A 25,901-nucleotide genomic window follows, 5' to 3' on the forward strand; every position below is an offset into this window, starting at 1 on the left:
CTTTGCGGGGGGCTTTGTGGTATTTTTTTACTATGTCCTTTTACCTTTCGGTAATGTTGTTGTGCTTTCTACAGTTACTTTGTGGTCTGTGGGGTCAGAGGGCTATGGTTAGTATGGGAAGCTGGGCTGATCTAAGGGCTGGTAAGTGACCCATCTGTAGGTGGCTGAAAGAACCTGGATATAGCAATAGATGAGGAAGTCTACGGAGGGTATCAGCTGGTTCAGCCATTGAGAGATTGGACCATATGATCTCCACCTGAGTGATACCTACTATACCAACTCACCCCTCCCCATCCCTGTGGTGAACGGGACTTGCCTCGGGAACCCCACCAGAATACATTTCCCCCCAGATTGTGCTTATCTCACGACAGAGATGCTCAGCCAATCAGTGACTAGAGCGGCATCCCAACCCAGTCACTGATTGGCTGAGCGACCAGCTCATCAGCTGTGTGGTAACGTGTGGAGATCCCGGAGCCCGGCTGGGGAACCCGAGGCTGGTCCTGTCGCTCACTCCCTGCCCCTGCTGCCAGATTTTAAAAATGGCCAGACGTCTCCTTTAACCATTACACCACGATAAGGACAACCATCCGTCCACCACTGGGCTCCACTAGTGTTTCGAGTCATTGGTAGCATGCATGTCTCAATGATAACATAGCTGGTATGTATCTGCTGATAGATGGTGACGGCAATGCTGGGTATGGATATATCGTCCACTGAATGATAGATGATATCAAAGACAACAGAAGAGACTGAACTATTTCTGGTCACGCGGCTCTGGTGTCACTCATATCCGGTGACATCTACACAGCCGTCCAGGAAACCTTTATTTTACAAAAATGTTCAGTGATCATTACGATACAAGGACATTATATAGAAGATATTACACAACAATAGAGGAGACTAAAACATAGGGAGCGACTTAAACAATGTAATAAAACCGACCGGCTGTTCACCAAAATATCATTCATTCTCTTAAGAAATGTCAATTATTCTGTTATAACCGGAGCCAGTAACACAGTATCAGCTACATGGACTCTTGAGTAGTCCTCATGGGGGCTCTCTGGCCATGATGGTCTCCAGTCATCATGATGGTGACTCTCATGTGTTAATGTTGGCCACTAGGCAATGATAATGACTCGATAAAAAAGATAATGACCTAATGGTAATTAGTATGGGTCTCTGGTCTTCACTATGACCTAATGGTAATAAGTATGGGTCTGTGGTCTTTACTATGACCTCCTGGTAATGATGATTGGTCTCTGGTCTTCACTATGACCTCCTGGTAATGATGATGGGTCTCTGGTCTTCACTATGACCTATAGTAATAATGATGGGTCTCTGGTCTTCCCTATGACCTTATGGTAATGATGATGGGTCTCTGGTCTTTACTGAGAACTCTTGGTAATGATGATGGGTCTCTAATCTTTGCTATGTCCTTATGGTAATGATGATGGGTCTCTGATCTCTACTATGACCTTGTGGTAGTAATAATGATGGATCTCTGGTCTTTACTATGACTTTATGGTAATGATGATGGGTCTCCAAACTTCTCTATGACCTTATGGTAATGATGAAGTTCCTGGTGTTGATAGTGGCCCTTATGGTCATAACAATGACTTGCTAGTCTTGGTGATGACCCATGGTAATAATGGTGAGTTACTGGTGTTGATGGTGGACTTTATGGTCATGATGATGAGTTTCTGTTCTTGATAATGACCCATGGTAATAATGATGAGTTCCTTGATGATGACCCATGGTAATAATAATGGTGAGCCTCTGGTCTTGATAATGACCCATGGTAATAATGATGAGTCCCTGTTGTTTATAGTGGCCCTTATGGTCATGATGATGAGTTACTGGTCTTGTTCACACTCTACCCTTGCTGATTTCTGGCTGACTGGACATTGGCCTGCTCACAATGTAGTACACAGTACGATAATCAGCACAATGAGTAACAAGGCGATGAGACCCCCGATAATTCCAAACACCATCTGTAAGACAAAACATAACACAATGTTCCACTGGTTTAATCCTGCCATTTTTTATTTTTGTTCATTAATATTTTTTTCTTTCATGGTTTCTTCGGGCCATCCATATATGTTTAGTCTCAGCAGGATTAGCTGCTTCTTTGTACTGTTTTCCACACAAGGATTCTGCAAGTTCTTTCTAAGGAACCTCCAACCTTGTTGGTGGCAGCAGAGCCAGGGGTGGTAGGCTCCAATTATCTGGGATAATGTTTTGTAGTGTGAGGAGGATGCCCCCAATGAATATATCCCCACAGCCGGGTCATAGTGAGTAGACTTGTCCTCTATCCTAGGACTTAGTGAATAGTCTTATACCCTCTAATGTAATCAGATATCAATAGAAAACAATAACTACTATAATACACACAGTTTAGGGTCGGTCCTGACTGTGAACCCTAAAGCAAAGCACTAAGCCTGGTGTGCAGCCCGTCACCCCTCCTCTCACCTTGTCCTTTTTCCTGTCTCTTTGGACCTTGAATAGAATAAAAGAAAATTACAATGAAACAAGAATTAAATAACAAAAACATTGTCTGGAATTGTTGTTTTGTAATCACCTTTCAGCAGGCACCTCAGTGCAAAAGTACAATGCCATACAGAAAACCTCTGTGATACCGGCCTCTGTGGGAGACCTGTATCCATCACACCCTACACCTGTATCCATCACACCCTACACCTGTATCCATCACACCCTACACCTGTATCCATCACACCCTACACCTGTATCCATCACACCCTACACCTGTATCCATCACATCCTACACCTGTATCCATCACACCCTACACCTGTACCCATCACACCCTACACCTGTATCCATCACACCCTACACCTGTATCCATCACACCCTACACCTGTATCCATCACACCCTACACGTGTATCCATCACACCCTGCACCTGTATATATCACACCCTACACCTGTACCCATCACACCCTACACCTGTATCCATCACACCCTACACCTGTATCCATCACACCCTACACCTGTATCCATCACACCCTACACCAGTATCCATCACACCCTACACCTGTATCCATCATACCCTACACCTGTATCCATCACACCCTACACCTGTATCCATCACACCCTACACCTGTATCCATCACACCCTGCACCTGTATATATCACACCCTACACCTGTATCCATCACACCCTACACCTGTATCCATCACACCCTACACCAGTATCCATCACACCCTACACCTGTATCCATCACACCCTACACCAGTATCCATCACACCCTACACCAGTATCCATCACACCCTACACCTGTATCCATCACACCCTACACCTGTATCCATCACACCCTACACCTGTATATATCACACCCTACACCTGTATCCATCACACCCTACACCTGTATATATCAAACCCTACACCTGTATCCATCACACCCTACACCTGTATCCATCACACCCTACACTTCTATCACACCCTAAACCTGTATCCATCACACCCTACACCAGTATCCATCACACCCTACACCTGTATCCATCACACCCTACACCTGTATCCATCACACCCTACACCTGTATCCATCACACCCTACACCTGTATCCATCACACCCTACACCTGTATCCATCACACCCTACACCTGTATATATCACACCCTACACCTGTATCCATCACACCCTACACCTGTATATATCAAACCCTACACCTGTATCCATCACACCCTACACCTGTATCCATCACACTCTACACCTGTATATATCACACCCTACACCTGTATCCATCACACCCTACACCTGTATCCATCACACCCTACACCTGTACCCATCACACCCTACACCTGTATCCATCACACCCTACACCTGTATCCATCACACTCTACACCTGTATATATCACACCCTACACCTGTATCCATCACACCCTACACTTGTATCCATCACACTGTAAAGTATTATCCATCACACCCTACACTTGTATCCATCACACCATACACGTGTATCCATCACACCCTACACTTGTATCCATCACACCCTGCACCTGTATATATCACACCCTACACCTGTATCCATCACACCCTACACCTGTATCCATCACACCCTACACTTGTATCCATCACACCCTACACCTGTATCCATCACACCCTACACGTGTATCCATCACACTGTAAAGTATTATCCATCACACCCTACACTTGTATCCATCACACCCTACACCTGTATCCATCACACCCTACAGTTTTATCCATCAGATAGTGTCCATCACACTCTCTACAGTGGTATGTATCACACTCTACGTTAGTATCCATCACACTTTACACTAATGTCTAGGGATGAGCGAAGCCACATTTGCAGTGAAACCTGGAGTAAATTTGCTTGGCTAAAAAAATCACCAAAAATGACAGCCATCCATGTTGGCATACAGTTATGTGGTTACTCTATGGGAGAAAAAAAATACTTCTATGCGACAGCATATGGAGCGACACCACCCCACTGCCTGGAGGAACCGGGACCAGTTATCCACATCTTGCCGGGAACAGCAAATGGCTGTGGCTACCACCCCGCAGCCAGTAGCAGAAAGCCAGGATTCTGTAGCCTTGGTTGTGGTAGTAGTAGGTGCCTTACATCGACCGCTGCCTCCTCCATCAGCCACAGTAGGAAAACACTGTCAGTGATGAGACAGCAGTCACTGTCGTAGGTAAAGATGAGCGAGTACTAAAGTGCTTGGGTTTTCGTTTCAAGTAACGAATCCCATTAAAGTCAATAGGAAACTCAAGCATTTTTGCAGGGGACCCAAGCTCGGCACAGGGAAGGTTGTATGAAAACCTGTCAACCTGAGAAAATGATGGAAACACCACAGAAATGGACAGGAAACAGCAGGGGCAGCATGCATGGATGCCTGTGAGGCTGCCTAATCGCACCATTACGCCAAATTCTGGGCAACAGCCTGGCAGTGAGAACACAGGGAACCATTAAAATAGAGGTAACATATGAACCACCCCAACATTTAGCCTGACACAGCATAGCAGTGAGAACACATGGAACCATTGAAACAGAGGTAGAATTTGAACCACACCAAAATATAGAATCTGTGGGTAAGTGGTGCTATATGGTGTATGCCAGCCTCTTACACAGAACAATGAGCAGTGAGGTTGGATATGGCTGAACTAAAAAAATAAACCAACCCTGCAGACTGGATGCAGATGACAAAAGATACTGGTGGTCACACTAGTTTTTGGAGGTTGTCGTATAGAGTCTGTGTGTAAGTGCTGCTATATGGTGTATGCCACCTGTTACACAGGACAATGAGCAGTGAGGTGCTATGCAGCTGTACTACAAATCACAGCAATACAATATACAACAGCAGCAGCACCAGCCACAAAATATTCTAATAGTACTGAGGACTTCTTTGGGGTCTATATGCAACACCTTCTGTCCCCCTTCTGCCAGCAGCCGACCACCACAGTGTGCTGCTAAAATTGTGTTGGCTGCACTTCAAGTCCCAGCCAGCAATCTGGAGTAATCTGTAGTAAAAAAAATAATAAAGATTTTAAGCCCTTATAAGGGCTGTTGGGTTCTGTATATAGTATCCCTGCCTACAGGAACGCTAATTCCCTCCCTAACACTCTCCCTGACAGACAGCAGTTCTGTCCTTGATCTCTTCCAGCCTGCTTGTAAGGCGAGCACCGCCGACACAGAGTTTTATATGCCAGGGTGATCTGATCTGCCCAACCAATCGCTGCTATTAACATGTATGGGTCCCACGTGATCGCAGGATGTACCAAAGAGTCTCTTGCATGTTGATTGGCTGAGAATTTGCGCCCAAACTTACAGGAAAAGGATGATGCCATTTTCTCGAGTATCGCGAGATGCTCATCCGAGTAACAAGTACCATCGAGTACCCTAATGCTCGAAAGAATACCAAGCTCAGACCAGAACGTTCGCTCATCACTAGTCGTAAGCAATGACCAGGAGACAGCAATACTCTTACAACCAGTTGGCAAATAGAGAAAAAGCAAAAAGTTCACTTGGCACTACTCCCGTAGACAAATGTATCTTCCGTATAACAATGAATAACTGCTATGGCTCACCCTTGCGGTCAGTCTGTTCCAGCGTGCGACCTAGCGTGGTGCTCTGCAATCCACAATGTAGGATCCAATAACGTAGCAAGTAGGAGATGATGTTGCGGCACTCACTTGTAATTCATAAAAGGTCTTTATTGATCGTTAGACAGAATACAAAGTAACCAAAAGTGCTCAGTATAGGTTACATAGCAGATGCAAGTACATTCCACTCAAAGCGACGGCCGTTTCGCCGTCATACGCATCAACGGGCTCAGTGGTACGTCATCACGTTTTTACGTAATCATTATATAGTCTAAAAAGTAAGGCGGTACTGCCCCACCGTTGCAACCTTTTAAAGTGACCCAACACCATTAAAATAATCATAGTATAAAAACATATTGTCTGAATGTAAATCATAAGAACACACTAAGATCGTTGCGGTCATTAAGACCTAGCGGTCCAAGCGCATCGGTCTGGATAATCAAGCGAGCTTCTCTCTGCAACAATATACGTTGACGATTCCCACCTCTTTTGGGTAGCTCAGCTTGTTCCAGTCCTGCAAATCTTAAGACATCCGCATTACCGTTGTGGGCGCTGTTAACATGTTCTATTAACCTAGGGGCTCCTACTCCTGTGCGGATAGACCTACGGTGTTCCCTGAATCTAACATATAAACACCTGATTGTCTTTCCTATATAGAACATGCCACATGGACACATTATCACATAAACTATGTATGTACTCCTACATGTCATAAATTGTTTTATTGTGTGTTCGTGTCCTCCTATCCGGATAAATTTAGAGCACATATTATAACAACAAAAATTACAATGTCCACATCTGTGGTTGCCATTTGGAGCGGTTCTTTTTAACCAGTTTGGGGACATGGATTGCACTACACTACTTGTTAGATTATCTGCTATTGTTTTTCCCCTACGGTAAGAGAGGAGAGGCCTCCTAATGGCTATGTCTTTTAAGTCCTGGTCTGATTCTATCAAATACCAGTGTCTATTTATGGCTGTTTTTATTTTTGTATCCATACTGGAATGTTTAAAAGAAAAATTAAATCTCTTCTCGCTGTTTTTTATGACTATATTCACACTGGAATCATTTGCTTTTTTTCTAGTATCTTTTAAAACACTCCGTGGGTATCCTCTTTGTCTAAGCCTCCTGTCTAGATCATCAACTTGTTTTATATATGTATCATGTTTTTTATTGACTCTTTTTAAGCGCATATACTGGCTGAAAGGAACTGCTTTCTTTACATGGTCTGGATGGAAGCTTTAGTAGTGGAGTAAGGCATTGGTGGCCGTAGGTTTACGGTATCCCTCGGTAATAAGTACGTCATTTTCCACCAATACCTTAACATCCAAGAATTCCAGAGCTAAACCTCCTATGTTGTATGTAAAATACATGTTCATAGAGTTACAATCATTAAGGTACTGTACAAATTCGCTGAATTCTTTATCTGATCCTCCCCATATGACAAAAACATCGTCCACAAATCTGTGGTAGGATCTGATGTACTTGGCATATGGGTTATTTTTGGAATAGATATACATTTTCTCAAAATAGGCTAAAAAAATATTAGCATAGGTACAAGACACAGGAGTGCCCATCGCCGTACCAGTGTTCTGAATGTACCAGCGACCATCAAACATGAATGCATTGTTCCTTAAGATAAGTGACAATGCATCACATATGAAGTCACGGTACATATCAGATTTACCGGTAACTGCGAGGGCACTCCTGACTGCCTCGATCCCAGCTTCATGTGGAATTCTAGTGAATAAACTCTCCACATCTATGGAGCATAATATATCACCTGTTTGCCATTCCTGATCTTGAATGGTTTTTAGAAATTCATTAGTATCTTTTATGTGAGCAGGAGCAGTTAATAATAATGGTCTCAAAGCCCAGTCAACAAATTTAGAGAGGGGTTCGAGAGCAGACCCAATCCCTGCCACAATAGGGCGGCCCGGTGGCTGGGTTAGATTTTTATGCACTTTTGGTAAAAAATGCCATATGGGCTTGATAGGAAAATCATATTTAAGCTTTTTGGCTATTTTTTCAGAGATGACATTTAATTCCGTATTATGTGTAAGCAGTGACGTTAGTTTACGTTGGATATTGTTTGTGGGGTCCTCCTTTAGCCTAGTGTAGACTCTATTATCACTTAGCTGTCTATTCGCTTCAGACATGTAATATTTGCGAGTCATCAGGACAATATTACCGCCCTTATCGGCTCTTTTAATAATCAGGTCTCTCCTAGATCTCAGCCAATTCATAGCATGGCGTTCTTTATCTGTAAGATTTGCTGGAGGCTTTGGATATAGAAGAGACCTGACGTCCTGCATGACCGCTTTTGTAAACAAGTCTAAAGTACTTCCTGTTGGAATAGGGGGAGAAAAGGTTGATTTCACGCCACCTGAAAAATGTTCATAATCATTAGGTATAGTATTATGAAATTCATCACCTGCCAATGCCCTCAGTGTGTCCACTATCTCACGATCAGTCTGATCCATCTCAATAAATGGGTTGACATTATCATTATCAATTATACATGGTATATCACCTTCCGTTTCTTTAACCTCGGTTACTACATGCTGCTTATGGTATTTATGCAAGTTCATCCTACGTACTGACTTATATAAGTCCACTTCAAAGTCCACGATGTTAAAGTTTTCAGTAACACAATAATTCAATCCTTTTTTTAGGAGGTTTGTACAGTCATTGTCCAAGTTAATATCAGTTAAATTTATGATATTATTCACATTATTACCTGCTTCTCCTAGTGTCTCCACGACACCCTCTTTCTTTTCTGATTCCGCCAGATTACAACCAGTCACACCGCTGCCTCCTCCCAAAATTGTGTGAGACAATAATCCAGAGAGCTTAACCTCTGCCTCCACCACCTCGTCTGGTCATCACGCCACTGCACACCCAGTCAGAGTGGCGTACCAACACTGCCGAGCCCAGCGCTGTCAGGCTATCCTTCACCTCTGCAGTCTGGATGAAAGAAGCCACACTGGGAATGAACTCCCGTGGGCAATGTAGGATGACATCACAAAGTGGCTGACCTCTCAGCATTTGCAGGTGGGCAACGTAGTGGCTGACAATGGGCATCGTGTCTGCACTGTAGTGGGGAGGGCTAATGCTAATTCTTTGCATGGCCCATGTGCTGAACCTCATTGTGCATAGGTTCCTCCGCTCCTTTATACTCTACGCTAGTATCCATCACACTTTACGCCAGGGGTCCCCAAACTTTTTACACATGGGGCCAGTTAACTGTCCCTCAGAAGGTCAGAGGGCCGGACTATAAAAAAAAAATCAAATCCCAATGCAAAATGCCACAACCCCCCCCCCCCCCAATTAAAAGCATCCCTCTTTCTTTCCACCACTCACCCAACCACCACTCAACCAGCCCCCCCTCACTCCCCCTTCATCCCCACAACCAGCCCCCTTATTCCCCCTGAACCAGACCCCTCACTCCCCCTTCACACCCTCAATCATCCCCTCCTTCCCACCCTCAATCCTCTCCCCCTTCCCACCCTCAATATCCATCATACTCTACACTAGTGTCCATCAGACTCTATGTTAGGATCCATCACACTGTACACTACTATCCATCACACTGTACACTAGTATCCATCATACTCTACACTACTATCCATCACACTGTACACTAATATCCATCATACTCTACACTAATATCCATCATACTCTACACTAATATCCATCACACTGTACACTACTATCCATCACACTCTACACTAATATCCATCATACTCTACCCTAATATCCATAACACACTATGCTAGTATCCTTCATACTTTACACTGGTGTCCATCACACTCTATGTTAGGATCCATCATACTGTACACTAGTATCCATCATACTGTACACTAATATCCATCATACTCTACACTACTATCCATCACACTGTACACTAGTATCCATCATACTCTACACCAATATCCATAACACACTATGCTAGTATCCATCATACTTTACACTGGTGTCCATCACACTATGTTAGGATCCATCATACTCTACACTAGTGTCCATCACACTCGAGGATATACAGAACTTACCTTCCCCTCTGTATTATTATTAGGTGCCTGGAAGGGGAAGAAGAGAAATCAATGTATCAGTCACTTTCAGGATGGACAATGATCATTCCATGATGGTCGCGACCCAGAACATTATTTCCCTATTATTGACTACATCCGGCTCCCTGTGCAGAACTCCCCATCGCCCCAACATACTCACCTGGAGGACGCCCAAGGGATTCCTATTAAGGAGATTACTCTGTAAGAGATGGAAAGCATTGTCATTATTATCTATCATTCTGGAAAAACAATGACTTACACAGAAAGAGCAATGCCAGCAAGGTCACTGCAAGGACAGAGGCTCTCCGACTAGCATCCAGGCTTGGTTATTTAGTCCACCATGTATCATTACATCATAATGGCCAGACCAACATTCACTCCCCTCCATGACCCTTGAGCTGATCAGAAGTGCGGCATCCTCACAGTCAATTCCCAGAAAACCCCAGATGCAGATGGGGTGCAGATGGCGGTGGGGGTCACGGCACGGATCATGTGAATGGCTGCATTCTCTTGAACTCAGACAATTTTACGGGACATGTGAATGCAGCCTAACCTTCATTAGATCTCATTGAGGGGATATATCTAAGTTTACATTATCTCCTCATTATGTCTCCATTTCCATGGAGACCTGAACAGGTACACTTCAATGGTATAAACTAGTAAGTCTCTTAGCATCTCTCATGTAATCCATGCATGTTCAGTGGGGAAAATTTTTGATATACTGCCAATTTTGCAAGTTTTCCCACCTACACGGAATGGAGGGGGGGGGGGGGTAATATTTCTGGTCCATAACGTCACCTGTGAGAGACAGAATCTATAGAACCTTCCAGATAATCTCATTGTAGGATTTATAAATAATTATTCAATTATTTTATTCCACAAAATAAGGAAACTTTCCCTCAGTAACAGCAGTGAAGATGGGTGGTGGCCGGGTCTTCCAGCAGACAATGACCTGAAACCCAGAGCTGGGACAACTATGGAGGAAACCCCCAGCCGGGACAACTAAGGAGGAGACCCCCAGCCGGGACAACTAAGGAGGAGACCCACAGCCGGGACAACTAAGGAGGAGACCCACAGCCGGGACAACTAAGGAGGAGACAGACAGCCAGGACAACTAAGGAGGAAACCCACAGCCGGGACAACTAAGGAGGAAACACACAGCTGGGACAACTAAGGAGGAGACGCACAGCCGGGACAACTAAGGAGGAAACCCCCAGCCAAGACAGCTAAGGAGGAGACACACAGCCGGGACAACTAAGGAGGAGACCCACAGCAGGGACAACTAAGGAGTAAACTCACAGCCGGGACAACTAAGGAGGAAACTCACAGCCGGGACAACTAAGGAGGAAACACACAGGCGGGACAACTAAGGAGGAGACCCACAGCAGGGACAACTAAGGAGAAAACTCACAGCCGGGACAACTAAGGAGGAGACACACAGCTGGGACAACTAAGGAGAAAACTCACAGCCGGGACAACTAAGGAGGAAACCCACAGCCGGGACAACTAAGGAGGAGACACAGCCGGGACAACTAAGGAGAAAACTCACAGCCGGGACAACTAAGGAGGAAACCCACAGCTGGGACAACTAAGGAGGAAACCCTCAGCTGGGACAACTAAGGAGGAGACACACAGCTGGGACAACTAAGGAGGAAACCCCCAGCCGGGACAACTAAGGAGGAAACCCCCAGCCGGGACAGCTAAGGAGGAGACACACAGCCGGGACAACTAAGGAGAAAACTCACAGCCGGGACAACTAAGGAGGAAACCCCCAGCCAGGACAACTAAGGGGGAAACCCACAGCCAGGACAACTAAGGAGGAGACACACAGCCGGGACAACTAAGGAGAAAACTCACAGCCGGGACAACTAAGGAGGAAACCCACAGCCGGGACAACTAAGGAGGAGACACACAGCCGGGACAACTAAGGAGAAAACTCACAGCCGGGACAACTAAGGAGGAAACCCACAGCCGGGACAACTAAGGAGGAAACCCACAGCCGGGACAACTAAGGAGGAGACACACAGCTGGGACAACTAAGGAGGAAACCCCCAGCCGGGACAACTAAGGAGGAAACCCCCAGCCGGGACAGCTAAGGAGGAGACACATAGCCGGGACAACTAAGGAGAAAACTCACAGCCGGGACAACTAAGGAGGAAACCCCCAGCCAGGACAACTAAGGAGGAGACACACAGCCGGGACAACTAAGGAGGAAACCCACAGCCGGGACAACTAAGGAGGAGACACACAGCCGGGACAACTAAGGAGGAAACCCACAGCCGGGACAACTAAGGAGGAGACACACAGCCGGGACAACTAAGGAGGAAACCCACAGCCGGGACAACTAAGGAGGAGACACACAGCCGGGACAACTAAGGAGGAAACCCACAGCCGGGGCAACTAAGGAGGAGACACACAGCCGGGACAACTAAGGAGGAAACCCACAGCCGGGACAACTAAGGAGGAGACACACAGCCGGGACAACTAAGGAGGAAACCCACAGCCGGGACAACTAAGGAGGAGACACACAGCCGGGACAACTAAGGAGGAAACCCCCAGCCCAGCCTGGACAACTAAGGAGGAAACCCACAGCCGGGACAACTAAGGAGGAAACCCACAGCCGGGACAACTAAGGAGGAAACCCACAGCCGGGACAACTAAGGAGGAAACCCACAGCTGGGACAACTAAGGAGGAAACCCACAGCCGGAACAACTAAGGAGGAGACCCACAGCCGGGACAACTAAGGAGGAAACACACAGCCAGGACAACTAAGGAGGAAACACACAGCCAGGACAACTAAGGAGGAAACACACAGCCGGGACAACTAAGGAGGAAACCTACAGCCCAGACAACTAAGGAGGAGACACACAGCCGGGACAACTAAGGAGGAAACCCACAGCCGGGACAACTAAGGAGGAAACACACAGACGGGACAACTAAGGAGGAAACACAGAGCCGGGACAACTAAGGAGGAAACCCACAGCCGGGACAACTAAGGAGGAAACCCACAGCCGGGACAACTAAGGAGGAAACACACAGCCGGGACAACTAAGGAGGAAACCCACAGCCGGGACAACTAAGGAGGAAACCCACAGCCGGGACAACTAAGGAGGAAACCCACAGCCGGGACAACTAAGGAGGAAACACACAGCCGGGACAACTAAGGAGGAAACCCACAGCCGGGACAACTAAGGAGGAAACCCACAGCCGGGACAACTAAGGAGGAAACCCACAGCCGGGACAACTAAGGAGGAAACCCACAGCCGGGACAACTAAGGAGGAAACCCACAGCCGGGACAACTAAGGAGGAACACACAGCCGGGACAACTAAGGAGGAAACACACAGCCGGGACAACTAAGGAGGAAACACACAGCCGGACAACTAAGGAGGAGACACACAGCCGGGACAACTAAGGAGGAAACCCACAGCCGGGACAACTAAGGAGGAGACACACAGCCGGGACAACTAAGGAGGAAACCCACAGCCGGGACAACTAAGGAGGAGACACACAGCCGGGACAACTAAGGAGGAAACCCACAGCCGGGACAACTAAGGAGGAGACACACAGCCGGGACAACTAAGGAGGAAACCCACAGCCGGGGCAACTAAGGAGGAGACACACAGCCGGGACAACTAAGGAGGAAACCCACAGCCGGGACAACTAAGGAGGAGACACACAGCCGGGACAACTAAGGAGGAAACCCACAGCCGGGACAACTAAGGAGGAGACACACAGCCGGGACAACTAAGGAGGAAACCCCCAGCCTGGACAACTAAGGAGGAAACCCACAGCCGGGACAACTAAGGAGGAAACCCACAGCCGGGACAACTAAGGAGGAAACCCACAGCCGGGACAACTAAGGAGGAAACCCACAGCTGGGACAACTAAGGAGGAAACCCACAGCCGGAACAACTAAGGAGGAGACCCACAGCCGGGACAACTAAGGAGGAAACACACAGCCAGGACAACTAAGGAGGAAACACACAGCCAGGACAACTAAGGAGGAAACACACAGCCGGGACAACTAAGGAGGAAACCTACAGCCCAGACAACTAAGGAGGAGACACACAGCCGGGACAACTAAGGAGGAAACCCACAGCCGGGACAACTAAGGAGGAAACACACAGACGGGACAACTAAGGAGGAAACACAGAGCCGGGACAACTAAGGAGGAAACCCACAGCCGGGACAACTAAGGAGGAAACCCACAGCCGGGACAACTAAGGAGGAAACACACAGCCGGGACAACTAAGGAGGAAACCCACAGCCGGGACAACTAAGGAGGAAACCCACAGCCGGGACAACTAAGGAGGAAACCCACAGCCGGGACAACTAAGGAGGAAACACACAGCCGGGACAACTAAGGAGGAAACCCACAGCCGGACAACTAAGGAGGAAACCCACAGCCGGGACAACTAAGGAGGAAACCCACAGCCGGGACAACTAAGGAGGAAACCCACAGCCGGGACAACTAAGGAGGAAACCCACAGCCGGGACAACTAAGGAGGAAACAAACAGCCGGGACAACTAAGGAGGAAACACACAGCCGGGACAACTAAGGAGGAAACACACAGCCGGGACAACTAAGGAGGAAACCCACAGCCGGGACAACTAAGGAGGAAACACACAGCCGGGACAACTAAGGAGGAAACCCACAGCCGGGACAACTAAGGAGCGGCTCGTTAAGAAGCATTTCCTGGTCCTGGAGCAGCCGCAAGTCTCCACACCTGACCACAAAGGGAAATCTTTGGAGGGAGCTAAAACTCAAAGTTGTCCTGCAACACCCCCGAAACCTGAAAGATGTGGAGAAGATTTGTATGGAGGAGGGGGGCACAATCCCTGCTGCAGGGTCTGCAAACCCGTTACGTTTTATCACTGTCCTGCGATATGTGGATCACACCCATCGGCTATGTTCTGATATGGTGGATTTGTATGGATTGTTAGTGCAGGTTTTGTCCACCTGGAATCTCAGCAGATCCACAGACGGCTAATCTGACCAGACGTCACATGACTCTATTGTTACATTCACCATTATCAGAGACTCACAAACTCCTGAGGACTGTTATTCACTTCTGGAAAAGAAAGAAAGTGGAGAATAATCAGTATTGGTGTTATCCTTATTCTAAGCTTCTGCATCTAAGTGCTACCCCTCATATACCTTCCCCCATACATTTCCTCCATACATTTCCCTCTTACATTTCCCCATACATTTCCTCCATACATTTCCCTCCATATATTTTCCCATACATTTCTTCCATACATTCCTCTATACTTTCCTCCATACATTTCCCTCCATACATTCCCCCATACATTTCCCTCCATACATTTCCCTCCATACATTTCCTGCCATACATTCCCCCATACATTTCCCATACATTTCCTCCATACATTTCCCCCATACATTTCCCTCCATACATTGCCCCCATACATTTCCCTCCATACATTGCCCCCATACATTTCCTGCCATACATTCCCCCATACATTTCCTGCCATACATTCCCCCATACATTTCCCATACATTTCCCTCCATACATTCCTCCATACATTTCCCCCATACATTTCCCTCCATGAATTCCCCCATACATTTCCCTCCATACATTTCCCGTCATACATTTGCCCATACTTTTTCCGCCATACATTGCCCCATACATTTCCCTCCATACATTTCCCCATACATTTCCCTCCATACATTTCCCCATACATTTCCCCATACATTTCCCTCCATACATTGCCCCCATACATTTCCCTCCATACATTGCCCCATACATTACATGACATCACTTCCTTTTAGTTACACATTGGAGTCTTTCCCTTACCCCATTGATAATGCTGCTATTGTTCTTGGATCTTCTATACATTGTGTGGTGACCCTGTTCTATGTTTCTCAGACATCTTGATGCTGCCACCTGGAGGTGATTGTTGGATCCTGCTTCCTAATACACAGGTATACAGATGGCCCCCTCTGGTGGCAGCAGCAGGCAGCCAAGACTTGTACATTAGGGAAGGGGAACCCTAAACCACCGAAAAGTGCAGCAAAGTCTTATCAATGTTATACGGAACGGACCCCAAGTCATTGATATTGTTGGATCTCTAGAAATAACTCATACCGATCAAACATCACCGGGTCCCATCCTGTATATAATCCACTATCCCTCTACTGCATCAATCTCTCCAGTCACACAAAGGGTATCAGATACTATACAGTAAGGGCTGGTGGTTACCTATAAGGACGGGCCCGCTGGGCTGTGGAGGGGGGAGCAGACCTGAAACAAGAAGGAAGGACGCTCAGCAATTCCCTTATCACATATGTTCACCAGACCCCATACATTGGATGAGTTATACCTGGCAAGTAAGTGTTATCTTTTATGAGACGCTGATCGGTGTGGGACAATCCTGGAAGATAATGGTGTAAGACATGGACATCATGACTAGCGGGGGTGTGACTGCCATAAAACCACTGTCCATACCAGGGATGCCCAGAGCAGTCAGACACTTTCTCTATGTGGGCGCCATGGTCAACCCACCAACAAATGATAACAACTAGGCAGCCATTTCTTTCCGCTGAGTCCCAGACAGAACCATCACATTGACTATGGTCCTAGAAATGACTGGTGATCCCCGCTCCTTATCTCCTCACCTGAGCCGGACTGACGGGATGATCGCTCGCTGGCCGTATCTGATGGGAAAATGAGAGTTAATAAGATGATAATGCTCTGCCAGGATGACAGCCACTTCATCTTCCCTGAACATCCAACATGACCACCATGACCTCTCCACCTGAAGGAGACATCTCCTGGCTATACTCCAACAAACAAGGCTGATATCATACAGTGCTGCTTGGGGCTATGTTCACACTACGTATTAGACCGGCTGTTCCATGACCCCGGCCGGGTCATGGAAAGGCCGGTCTCTGGCCGGTTCATCTCGGCCGGATGATCTTTCGGCCGCAGAGCTCTGATGCGGGCGCATCAGCGCGCGCATCAGAGCTTCCCATAGTCCACAGTGAAGCAAGCGGCCGGAGCCGCTCGCTTCACTGTGTGAACTGACAGGTCTTTCTGCAGCCGGAATTCACTGAATTCCGGCATGTCAGTGTTTTCCGGCGCGGCACAGATCCCGTCCGGAGCGCATACAATGTGTGTACGCTCCGGCCGGGATCCCATTGCACACAAGGCATTGTCCACACCGCAAAACTACGGCCGTAGTTTTACGTAGTGTGAACATAGCTTGGAAGTGTGTGAATCCTTGTGAATTCTCCATATTTCTGCATACATTGTATCTAAATCTACATCTGAAGTCCTGAAAGACTTGGTCCTAGATCTATGCAGAAGAATGATCCGATATTACACATAGTGTCTGTGAGCAGATAAGAATTTGGGGCTTTGCTTTCTTTGATTTTTTTTTTTTAATCATTCTTTGGTAGAATAAGTTAAAGGAGAATTCCCACCAAAGTTAAAAAGGCAGGCAGGGCTGTGTGGGAATATATAAAGAAAGCATACTTACCCATCCCTGCACCCCCACAGCACTGACTTACCGATTCATGCCAGCTGTAATGTCACATACCCCGCTTATGGATTGTCTGCTCAGCCAAGCACTGGGGTGGGACACCAGAGGCTGGCAGGAATTGGTAAGTCAGCACTGCGGGGGTATGGGGATGGGTAAGTATGCTTTTTTATTATGTTCCATTAATATTATGGAGTAGGAAACTACAGACACCAAAAGCTAATGTCTAGTGGGAATGCTGCACAGGGAGCCTGGGCATCATCGCCCCTCTGCTTTTTCCCCCTTGTGGCCATGTGGACAATGTGCAATGACTCCTCTATTGGGACATCTCTATAGCGTACTCTTACTTGGTGTTTTTGCACATACACTTTTATTATTTGTCTGGGCTAACGTGAATCCATACCATTGCCATGTTGTCTGCCTCTTTATATGGATACCGCAGGGCGTTGTGTAGCTATTTGTGTCATTAATGTAGTGTAATAAATACATTTTGGAATGATCTTGGTGTGATCTTGTAATTTTGGTTTGATCTTGTAATTTTGGTTTGATCTTGTGATTTTGGTGTGATCTTGTAATTGTCGTGTGATCTTGTAATTTTTGCGTAATCTTGTAATTTTCACGTGATCTTGTAATTTTTGTGTGATCTTGTGATTTTGGTGTGATCTTGTGATTTTGGTGTGATCTTGTTATTGTCGTGTGATCTTGTGATTTTGGTGTGATCTTGTGATTTTGGCGTGATCTTGTAATTTTGATGTGATCTTGTGATTTTGGCGTGATCTTGTAATTTTGGCGTGATCTTGTGATTTTGATGTGATCTTGTAATTTTGATGTGATCTTGTGATTTTGGTGTGATCTTGTAATTGTGATGTGATCTGGAAAGCCTTGAATTTCCTCCATTTTCATACAATCTGTCTGACTGGTTTGGTGGAGCATGGACTCCCTCACACCTCACAACAGGTCACCCCTCACACCTGATCACCACTAGTGTTGAGCGTACTTGCTGTACTGTTCAGGTTCTGCAATGTTCCCCGAACCCAAACGCTTGGCATTTGACTCCTGGGGGCCGAAGCTGGACGCGGCACTTAGGGCCCAATTCCACTGGACGATTATCGTTCAGATTATCGTTAAATCATTCGAATCAAAACGATAATCATTTGGTTGAAATGCAGTTAACGATTAATGACCGAACGAGAAATCGTTGATCGCTTTATAAGACCTGGACCTATTTTTATCGTTGCTCGTTCGCAAAACATTCGCAAATCGTTCGCATTGAATAAGACGCCGTTCGATCGTTGGCAGTAGATACGAACGCAATAGCGAAGAAATAGCGAAGAAAAAACTATTGTAAATACGATCATAAGTAACAATTATCGTTCCATGGAAATAAGTGAACGTTTTCAGGTCTTTCGCAATAGCGGTCATTTGAGATCGTTAATCGTTAACGATTATGTGAACGATAATCATCCGGTGGAATAGGGCCCTAAGGCTGCCAGGAAAACATGGATACAGCCTATGGCCTATGGTTGTCAGGAGGTAACATGTGTAGTATATTGCCTATGGCTGTATTCATGTTTCCAGGGCTCCTTAGGGCGGCATCAGACTTCTCCAGCTGCCGGAGGTCGAAGCAGGGCTCTTAGTTTTGAAATCTTTAAGGACTCCATTGTGTATTATTTTAGTGTAGCTGAAAACTTTTATGGTAAAAGATATCACCGAGTTACTATATACCTACTGTCTGTTCAATTAAGATTTAGACTGTCGCCTTCTGGTTGCATCATATACACGTATCGTGAGACATGAAGATGACTGTAGAAGTGACCTTGACATCTACTGAAAATTTAAGAGTCATGAGGAGCCAACATTTCTGTCTATTAGTCGTATGTAGATCTCCAGGAGTCAGTCTACTGCTCCACCTCAATACAACATCTCATAGGGTTTTACCTCTACTCTCGATGCTATGCGAGGACACAGGGGTTGTTGCATAGTTGTCTACAGTACCAGGACCTTGGGGGAAAAAAATTAATTATTGATGTTATTGAGATTTGTCTTTCCTCTTTCTGTCCCCGCTTTAAATTCCCTCCTTCCCTGTCCCTTTAGAGATGCTCATGTAAAGAGCCTCCCTGGCCAGCTGTCTCTGCGCTCTGTGATGCCGATAGTAAGGTCACTAGCAACAAAACCTCAGAGGGGGGATCTCCCAGCAGAGACAGTAGGTCAGGGATGCTCCAAAGGGAGGGGAAGGAGAGAGTTCAAAGTGGGGATGGTGAGATCAGCTTATTCACAGTTTTCTGTGTCTTGAGCAAAAAGCAGCAGATTCGGAACTGAAAAAGGAGACTGAAAATAAAATAAAAGGTATGGTACATATTGTTAGTCTCCAGGTGGGAATTCCCTGCTGGACTCCCTGCTCCTGCACTGTATTCCTCTGTAGACTTCTGCCTATCTCTGGACTCCCTGCTCCTGCACTGTACTCTTCTATAGACTTCTGCCTATCTCTGGACTCCCTGCTCCTGCACTGTACTCTTCTATAGACTTCTGCTTATATCTGGACTCCCTGCTCCTGCACTGTACTCTTCTGTAGACTTCTGCCTATCTCTGGACTCCCTGCTCCTGCACTGTACTTTTCTGTACACTTCTGCCCATCTCTGGACTCCCTGCTCCTGCACTGTACTTTTCTGTACACTTCTGCCCATCTCTGGACTCCCTGCTCCTGCACTGTACTCTTCCGTATACTTCTGCCCATCTCTGGACTCCCTGCCCCAGCACTGTACTCTTCTGTATACTTCTGCCCATCTCTGGACTCCCTGCCCCAGCACTGTACTCTTCTGTATACTTCTGCTTATATCTGGACTCCCTGCCCCAGCACTGTACTCTTCTGTATACTTCTGCCTATCTCTGGACTCCCTGCTCCTGCACTGTACTCTTCTGTACACTTCTGCCTATCTCTGGACTCCCTGCTCCTGCACTGTACTCTTCTGTACACTTCTGCCTATCTCTGGACTCCCTGCTCCTGCACTGTACTCTTCTGTACACTTCTGCCTATCTCTGGACTCCCTGCTCCGGCACTGTACTCTTCTGCCTGGACTCCCTGCTCCTGCACTGTACTCTTCTGAAGACTTCTGCCTATCTCTGGATTCCCTGCTCCGGCACTGTACACTTCTGTACTCTTCTGTACACTTCTGGACTCCCTGCTCCTGCACTGTACTCTTCTGTATACTTCTGCCTATCTCTGGACTCCCTGCTTTGCTCCATTGCTCTTACCTGCTTTGTTGTATGGCGCGTCCCCTATGATTCCCTTAAGGCGTCGCAGTTTATCATAGAGGGAGTTGAAGTGATCTTGCATCTGTGCGGCAATAGGTGATTGACTAAACCTTGGATCGGCACCACTCAGATTGGATGATTCCTTCTCCCTCTTGCTGATGAGGATCACTTCACAGGCGTGCGTGTCCAGGCGCTGTTCTTGTATTATCCTTTCCATGACAGTGTCACTACTGTCCTCCAAGTCATCCAGCAACACAACCACGTTACTTCTTCCTGTGGTGAAGACAGCATCCACAGATATTTTTGAAGCTCCTAATGCTAACAGTATATGTATATCTTATATGATGAAGAGGATGATGGATAATGAGAAAAATAAGGATTACCTTAGCTGAAGAACATGTATTTCTGATGTCAAAGCCTTCACAATAATGCAACCCACCATCAACTGGCTGAACAAGAGGATGTCACCCCCTCATCTGTACAGACTCTCCAGAAGAGGAATCATTAGATCCTATAAATGTTCTCAACCTATCAGTTCTTGGTTTCTCATCTTGGTTAAGCTGCTACTAGAGAGCTTCAACTGCGGTTTATCTCTTCGAGAATAAAGGGGTCAGGCGGTAATTTTCCATGACACCCAACCCCTATCTCCCCCCGACATCATCATCTATCAGGGGAGCCCCATATACCTTATACCAAGGGCTGAACCAACTGCTAACCAACAAAAGTATAAGGTGTATGCAGGTCTTATGTGAACTTCCATCTTATAGGGTTCCAAGTTGGTAACAGGATCCAAGTCCACATTTGTGAACAAAGACGTAACTTCAAGCTCTTGTACCCCTACACAAAATCAGTATGAGCGTACGAGGACCAATACCTACTTTGTGCCATAGTACTAGAGTCTACTCAAGGGACTGAGGAACAATTGGTCAGTGCAGGAACTATGGCTCTACCTCTGCACCTCCTATATCTAGGCCACTATTTCTTGTGAGGAAGATGATGGAGAGGAAGAAGAAGGGAAAGGAGAAGGGAAGAGTGTATGGAGAAATGAAGGCAGGTTGAGTGATGGGCTAAATGACTGGTGGCAGTCTTGGTCTTATTCATGGACAGCAGATATATGGAAACCTTTACTTTTTCTTACCCAGACAACTTGAGAGATCCTCGAGTTCCTGATCATATAGAGAATCTGTCACATTTGCAATGTTTAGTCGTCCTCTCTTCTTGGTGTGATACAAGATGGCGAATGAGGTCTGAGACAGAGCACTGTAGAAGCTCCTGGTGTCACTGGATATATATATGGGAAGAACATCCTCGACAATGCTCTGAAACATGATGGACCGGAGCAGGTTGATCAGCCATTTATAGTTGGGCTCTCCATCTCTGGAGAAAATCCCCACCGAGTGTCTTTGGTTTCGAGCCATCTTCTATTCTGTTTAGTTCCTGTAAAGATAATGGGAGAATCCGTAAGATCATTGTCACATGAGGATTGCTTTCTATTTGAGTGATTTGCTGCTCTGTTATTGGTCATTCACCCTTCCATTCATCCGATTTCTATGTCATATATATACAGTATAATTGAAATCAGATGAATATATATTTTCTGGTGTCATATTGTATGCCATGGGGATAGGCGAGAAATGGAGAGTGTAATGCTGTGTATAAAGAGAGGCATGGTCAAATAAAGCGATTAAGAACTGACTTTAATTCTCCATAATAAAGAACTTAGAGGAGACCACCGCTCATTATGAAGTCTATATTCCTACCAATAGTAATATCATTCTACAGATAAGACTGTTACTCTATAGAGGAGACCATCATTCTATAGATAAGACCGTTACTATATAGAGGAGACCATCATTCTACAGATAAGACTGTTACTTTATAGAGGAGACCATTATTCTACATATAAGACCATTACTCTATAGAGGAGACCATCATTCTACAGATAAGAGATTACTCTATAGAGGAGACCATCATTCTACAGATAAGACCGTTACTCTATATAGAGGAGACCATCATTCTACAGATAAGACCGTTACTCTATAGAGGAGACCATCATTCTACAGATAAGACCGTTACTCTATAGAAGAGACCATCATTCTATAGACATGACTGTTACTCTTAACAGAGGAGACCATCATTCTATAGACATGACTGTTACTCTTAACAGAGGAGACCATTATTATACAGATAAAACCCATCACCTATAGAGGAGACCATCATTCTACAGATAAGAGATTACTCCATAGAGGAGACCATCATTCTACATATAAGACTGTTACTCTATAGAAGAGACCATCATTCTACAGATAAGACCGTTACTCTATATAGAGGAGACCATCATTCTACAGACAAGAGATTACTCCATAGAGGAGACCATCATTCTACAGATAAGACCGTTACTCTATATAGAGGAGACCATCATTCTACAGATAAGACTGTTACTCTATATAGAAGAGACCATCATTCTACAGATAAGAGATTACTCTATAGAGGAGACCATCATTCTACAGATAAAACCGTTACTCTATATAGAGGAGACCATCATTCTACAGGTAAGACCTTTACTCTATAGAGGAGACCATCATTCTACAGATAAGACTGTTACTCTATAGAGGAGACCATCATTCTACAGATAAGACCTTTACTCTATAGAGGAGACCATCATTCTACAGATAAGACCTTTACTCTATGGAGGAGACCATCATTCTACAGATAAGACCGTTACTCTATAGAGGAGACCATCATTCTACAGATAAAACCGTTACTCTATATAGAGGAGACCATCATTCTACAGATAAGACCTTAGTCAATAGAGGAGACCATCATTCTCCATATAAGACCCTTACTCCATAGAAGAGACCATCATTCTACAGGTAAGAGATTACTCTATAGAGGAGACCATCATTCTACAGATAAGACCTTTACTCTATAGAGGAGACCATCATTCTACAGATAAGAGATTACTCTATAGAAGAGACCATCATTCTACAGATAAGAGATTACTCTATAGAGGAGACCATCATTCTACAGGTAAGACCTTAGTCAATGGAGGAGATCATCATGGGAGACCACCCCTTTACTGGTAAATACCCCTAAAGATATTCAATTAACAGACAGGTCAAGCTAACGTTTTACTGGTCAGACGGTTTCTCCATAGTTTAGATGATTCGCCACTACAAGGATTAGTATAAAAGTATCTTATTAAACCCAGGCGACCCCAGCCCCTGCTATCAGTGTCTGATTGACCCCTGAGGACCCCAGCCCCTGCCATCAGTGTCTGGTTGACCCCTGAGGACCCCAGCCCCTGCCATCAGTGTCTGATTGACCCCTGAGGACCCCAGCCCCTGCCATTAGTGTCTGATTGAACCCAGGCGACCCCAGCCCCTGCCATCAGTGTCTGATTGACCCCTGAGGACGCCAGCCCCTGCCATCAGTGTCTGATTGACCCCTGAGGACCCCAGCCCCTGCCATTAGTGTCTGATTGAACCCAGGCAACCCCAGCCCCTGCCATCAGTGTCTGATTGAACCCAGGCGACCCCAGCCCCTGCCATCAGTGTCTGATTGAACCCAGGCGACCCCAGCCCCTGCCATCAGTGTCTGATTGAACCCAGGCGACCCCAGCCCCTGCTATCAGTGTCTGATTGAACCCAGGCGACCCCAGCCCCTGCCATCAAGTGTCTGATTGAACCCAGGCGACCCCAGCCCCTGCCATCAGTGTCTGATTGAACCCTGGGGACCCCAGCCCCTTTCTTCAGTGTCTGATTGAACCCAGGTGACCCCAGCCCCTGCTATCAGTGTCTGATTGAACCCTGGGGACCCCAGCCTCTGCTATCAGTGTCTGATTGAACCCTGGGGACCCCAGCCCCTGCCATCAGTGTCTGATTAAACTCCAGGGACCCCAGCCCCTTCCTTCAGTGTCTGATAGAACCCTAGGGACCTCAGCCCCTGCAATAGGAGTTAAACCCAAGGGACCCCAGCCCCTACCATCAGTGTCTGATCGAACCCCAGTAACCCCAGCTCCTGCCATCGGTATTTGATTGAACCCCAGGGACCTCAGCCCCTGCTATCTGTGTTTGATTAACTCCCAGGGTCCATAGCTCCTATAAGGTTCCTTATTGAACCCTCTGGCACCCCAGACCCTCCATATTCCCTATTTTTACCTGCACTTCCAGGCTTCTATGCATCTGCTGACAGACTCCGGACCTGTGATCTTTGATCTTACCACACCCATCCAGGCCATGGCAGGAAGACAGTGAAGAAATGGTTTAAGGTGTGGCAATATAGAGATCACATCCTGGAGAGGTTTACGTTTCCTGTTATATTGGACTGTGCTCTATGCAAACATCTGCTGAACCATAAATGGCTGAATATGGGAATATAGTCATAAAGATAGATCCCTGGAAATCCTTCTACGAGACTCGTGTGGGAAGAGGTCAAACCTGTACTGTGAGAGAGACATTGAATTAAAGGGCAAGTCCGCTCCTCCGAGCACCTGGACATCAATCATGGAATATTCATGACAACATTTTGGCCGGTACAGACTTTCTTGGACAGAATACAGGAAACCGTCAGACACAGGGTCGATCAATGATCATTAATGATTAAAGCGTAAATAGGGTTCATGTTCATGTTGTCCGTAAAGAAAAGATGTGAAAACATAACTATAAGAGTTCCAGAGGAAAGAGTAATACTGGGCCTGGAACCTGAAGAGTCCAAAATGTCACTATGGGATTGCTGATAATATAGAGGGGTCGGGCACTACAACTAGAACACCCTTTTTTTACATCATTAAGTTGACCTCTTCTATCATTAAGTTGACCTCTTCCATCACCGGTAATACCGCCATTTCCCAGCACAACTGCCGCCACCAGGAATACCCCTTCGTTTGACACACCCACCATTACTGGCAGTGACCCTTCTCCTGGCACATGCACAATCACCAGTAATGCCCCTTCTTCAGACATATTTGCCACCACCGGTAATTCCCCTTCTTCTGAC

General features: G+C 46.2%; 2 protein-coding genes across 2 annotated transcripts in view; both read right to left on the reverse strand.

The window, feature by feature from the left end:
* Window positions 1-757: 757 nt before the first annotated feature.
* LOC138801671 (uncharacterized) lies at window positions 758-25,151 on the reverse strand. The gene is made up of 11 exons (XM_069984724.1): window positions 25,064-25,151; window positions 22,042-22,340; window positions 20,904-21,176; window positions 19,590-19,652; window positions 16,789-16,827; window positions 16,373-16,414; window positions 15,198-15,223; window positions 10,309-10,347; window positions 10,131-10,157; window positions 2,470-2,496; window positions 758-1,991 (listed from the first exon to the last, which is right to left on the reverse strand). The coding sequence occupies exons 2-11, from the start codon at window positions 22,319-22,321 to the stop codon at window positions 1,914-1,916; spliced, it is 894 nt and encodes a 297-aa protein (XP_069840825.1). The 5' UTR covers window positions 22,322-22,340; window positions 25,064-25,151; the 3' UTR covers window positions 758-1,913.
* The window catches only part of LOC138801669 (mas-related G-protein coupled receptor member H-like), a 566,124-nt gene continuing 540,980 nt past the window's right edge, over window positions 758-25,901 (reverse strand). The window contains exon 13 of the transcript XR_011364644.1: window positions 758-1,558. The gene's annotated coding sequence lies outside the window, so the exon portion shown is untranslated. The remainder of the gene's footprint in view (window positions 1,559-25,901) is intronic.

Source organism: Dendropsophus ebraccatus, chromosome 9 (assembly GCF_027789765.1).
Source record: "Dendropsophus ebraccatus isolate aDenEbr1 chromosome 9, aDenEbr1.pat, whole genome shotgun sequence".
Taxonomy (NCBI): Eukaryota; Metazoa; Chordata; class Amphibia; order Anura; family Hylidae; genus Dendropsophus; species Dendropsophus ebraccatus.

Bases quoted from the DNA above. Each gene is read 5' to 3' on its own strand.
- LOC138801671 (XM_069984724.1), bottom strand. From the start codon at position 22,321: ATGGCTCGAAACCAAAGACACTCGGTGGGGATTTTCTCCAGAGATGGA. The intron at 21,177-22,041 runs GTAAGAAAAAGT...TCTTCACCACAG, and splicing joins GGATCTCTCAAGTTGTCTGG to GAAGAAGTAACGTGGTTGTG. The intron at 1,992-2,469 runs GTGAGAGGAGGG...TTTGTCTTACAG, and splicing joins GAGACAGGAAAAAGGACAAG to ATGGTGTTTGGAATTATCGG.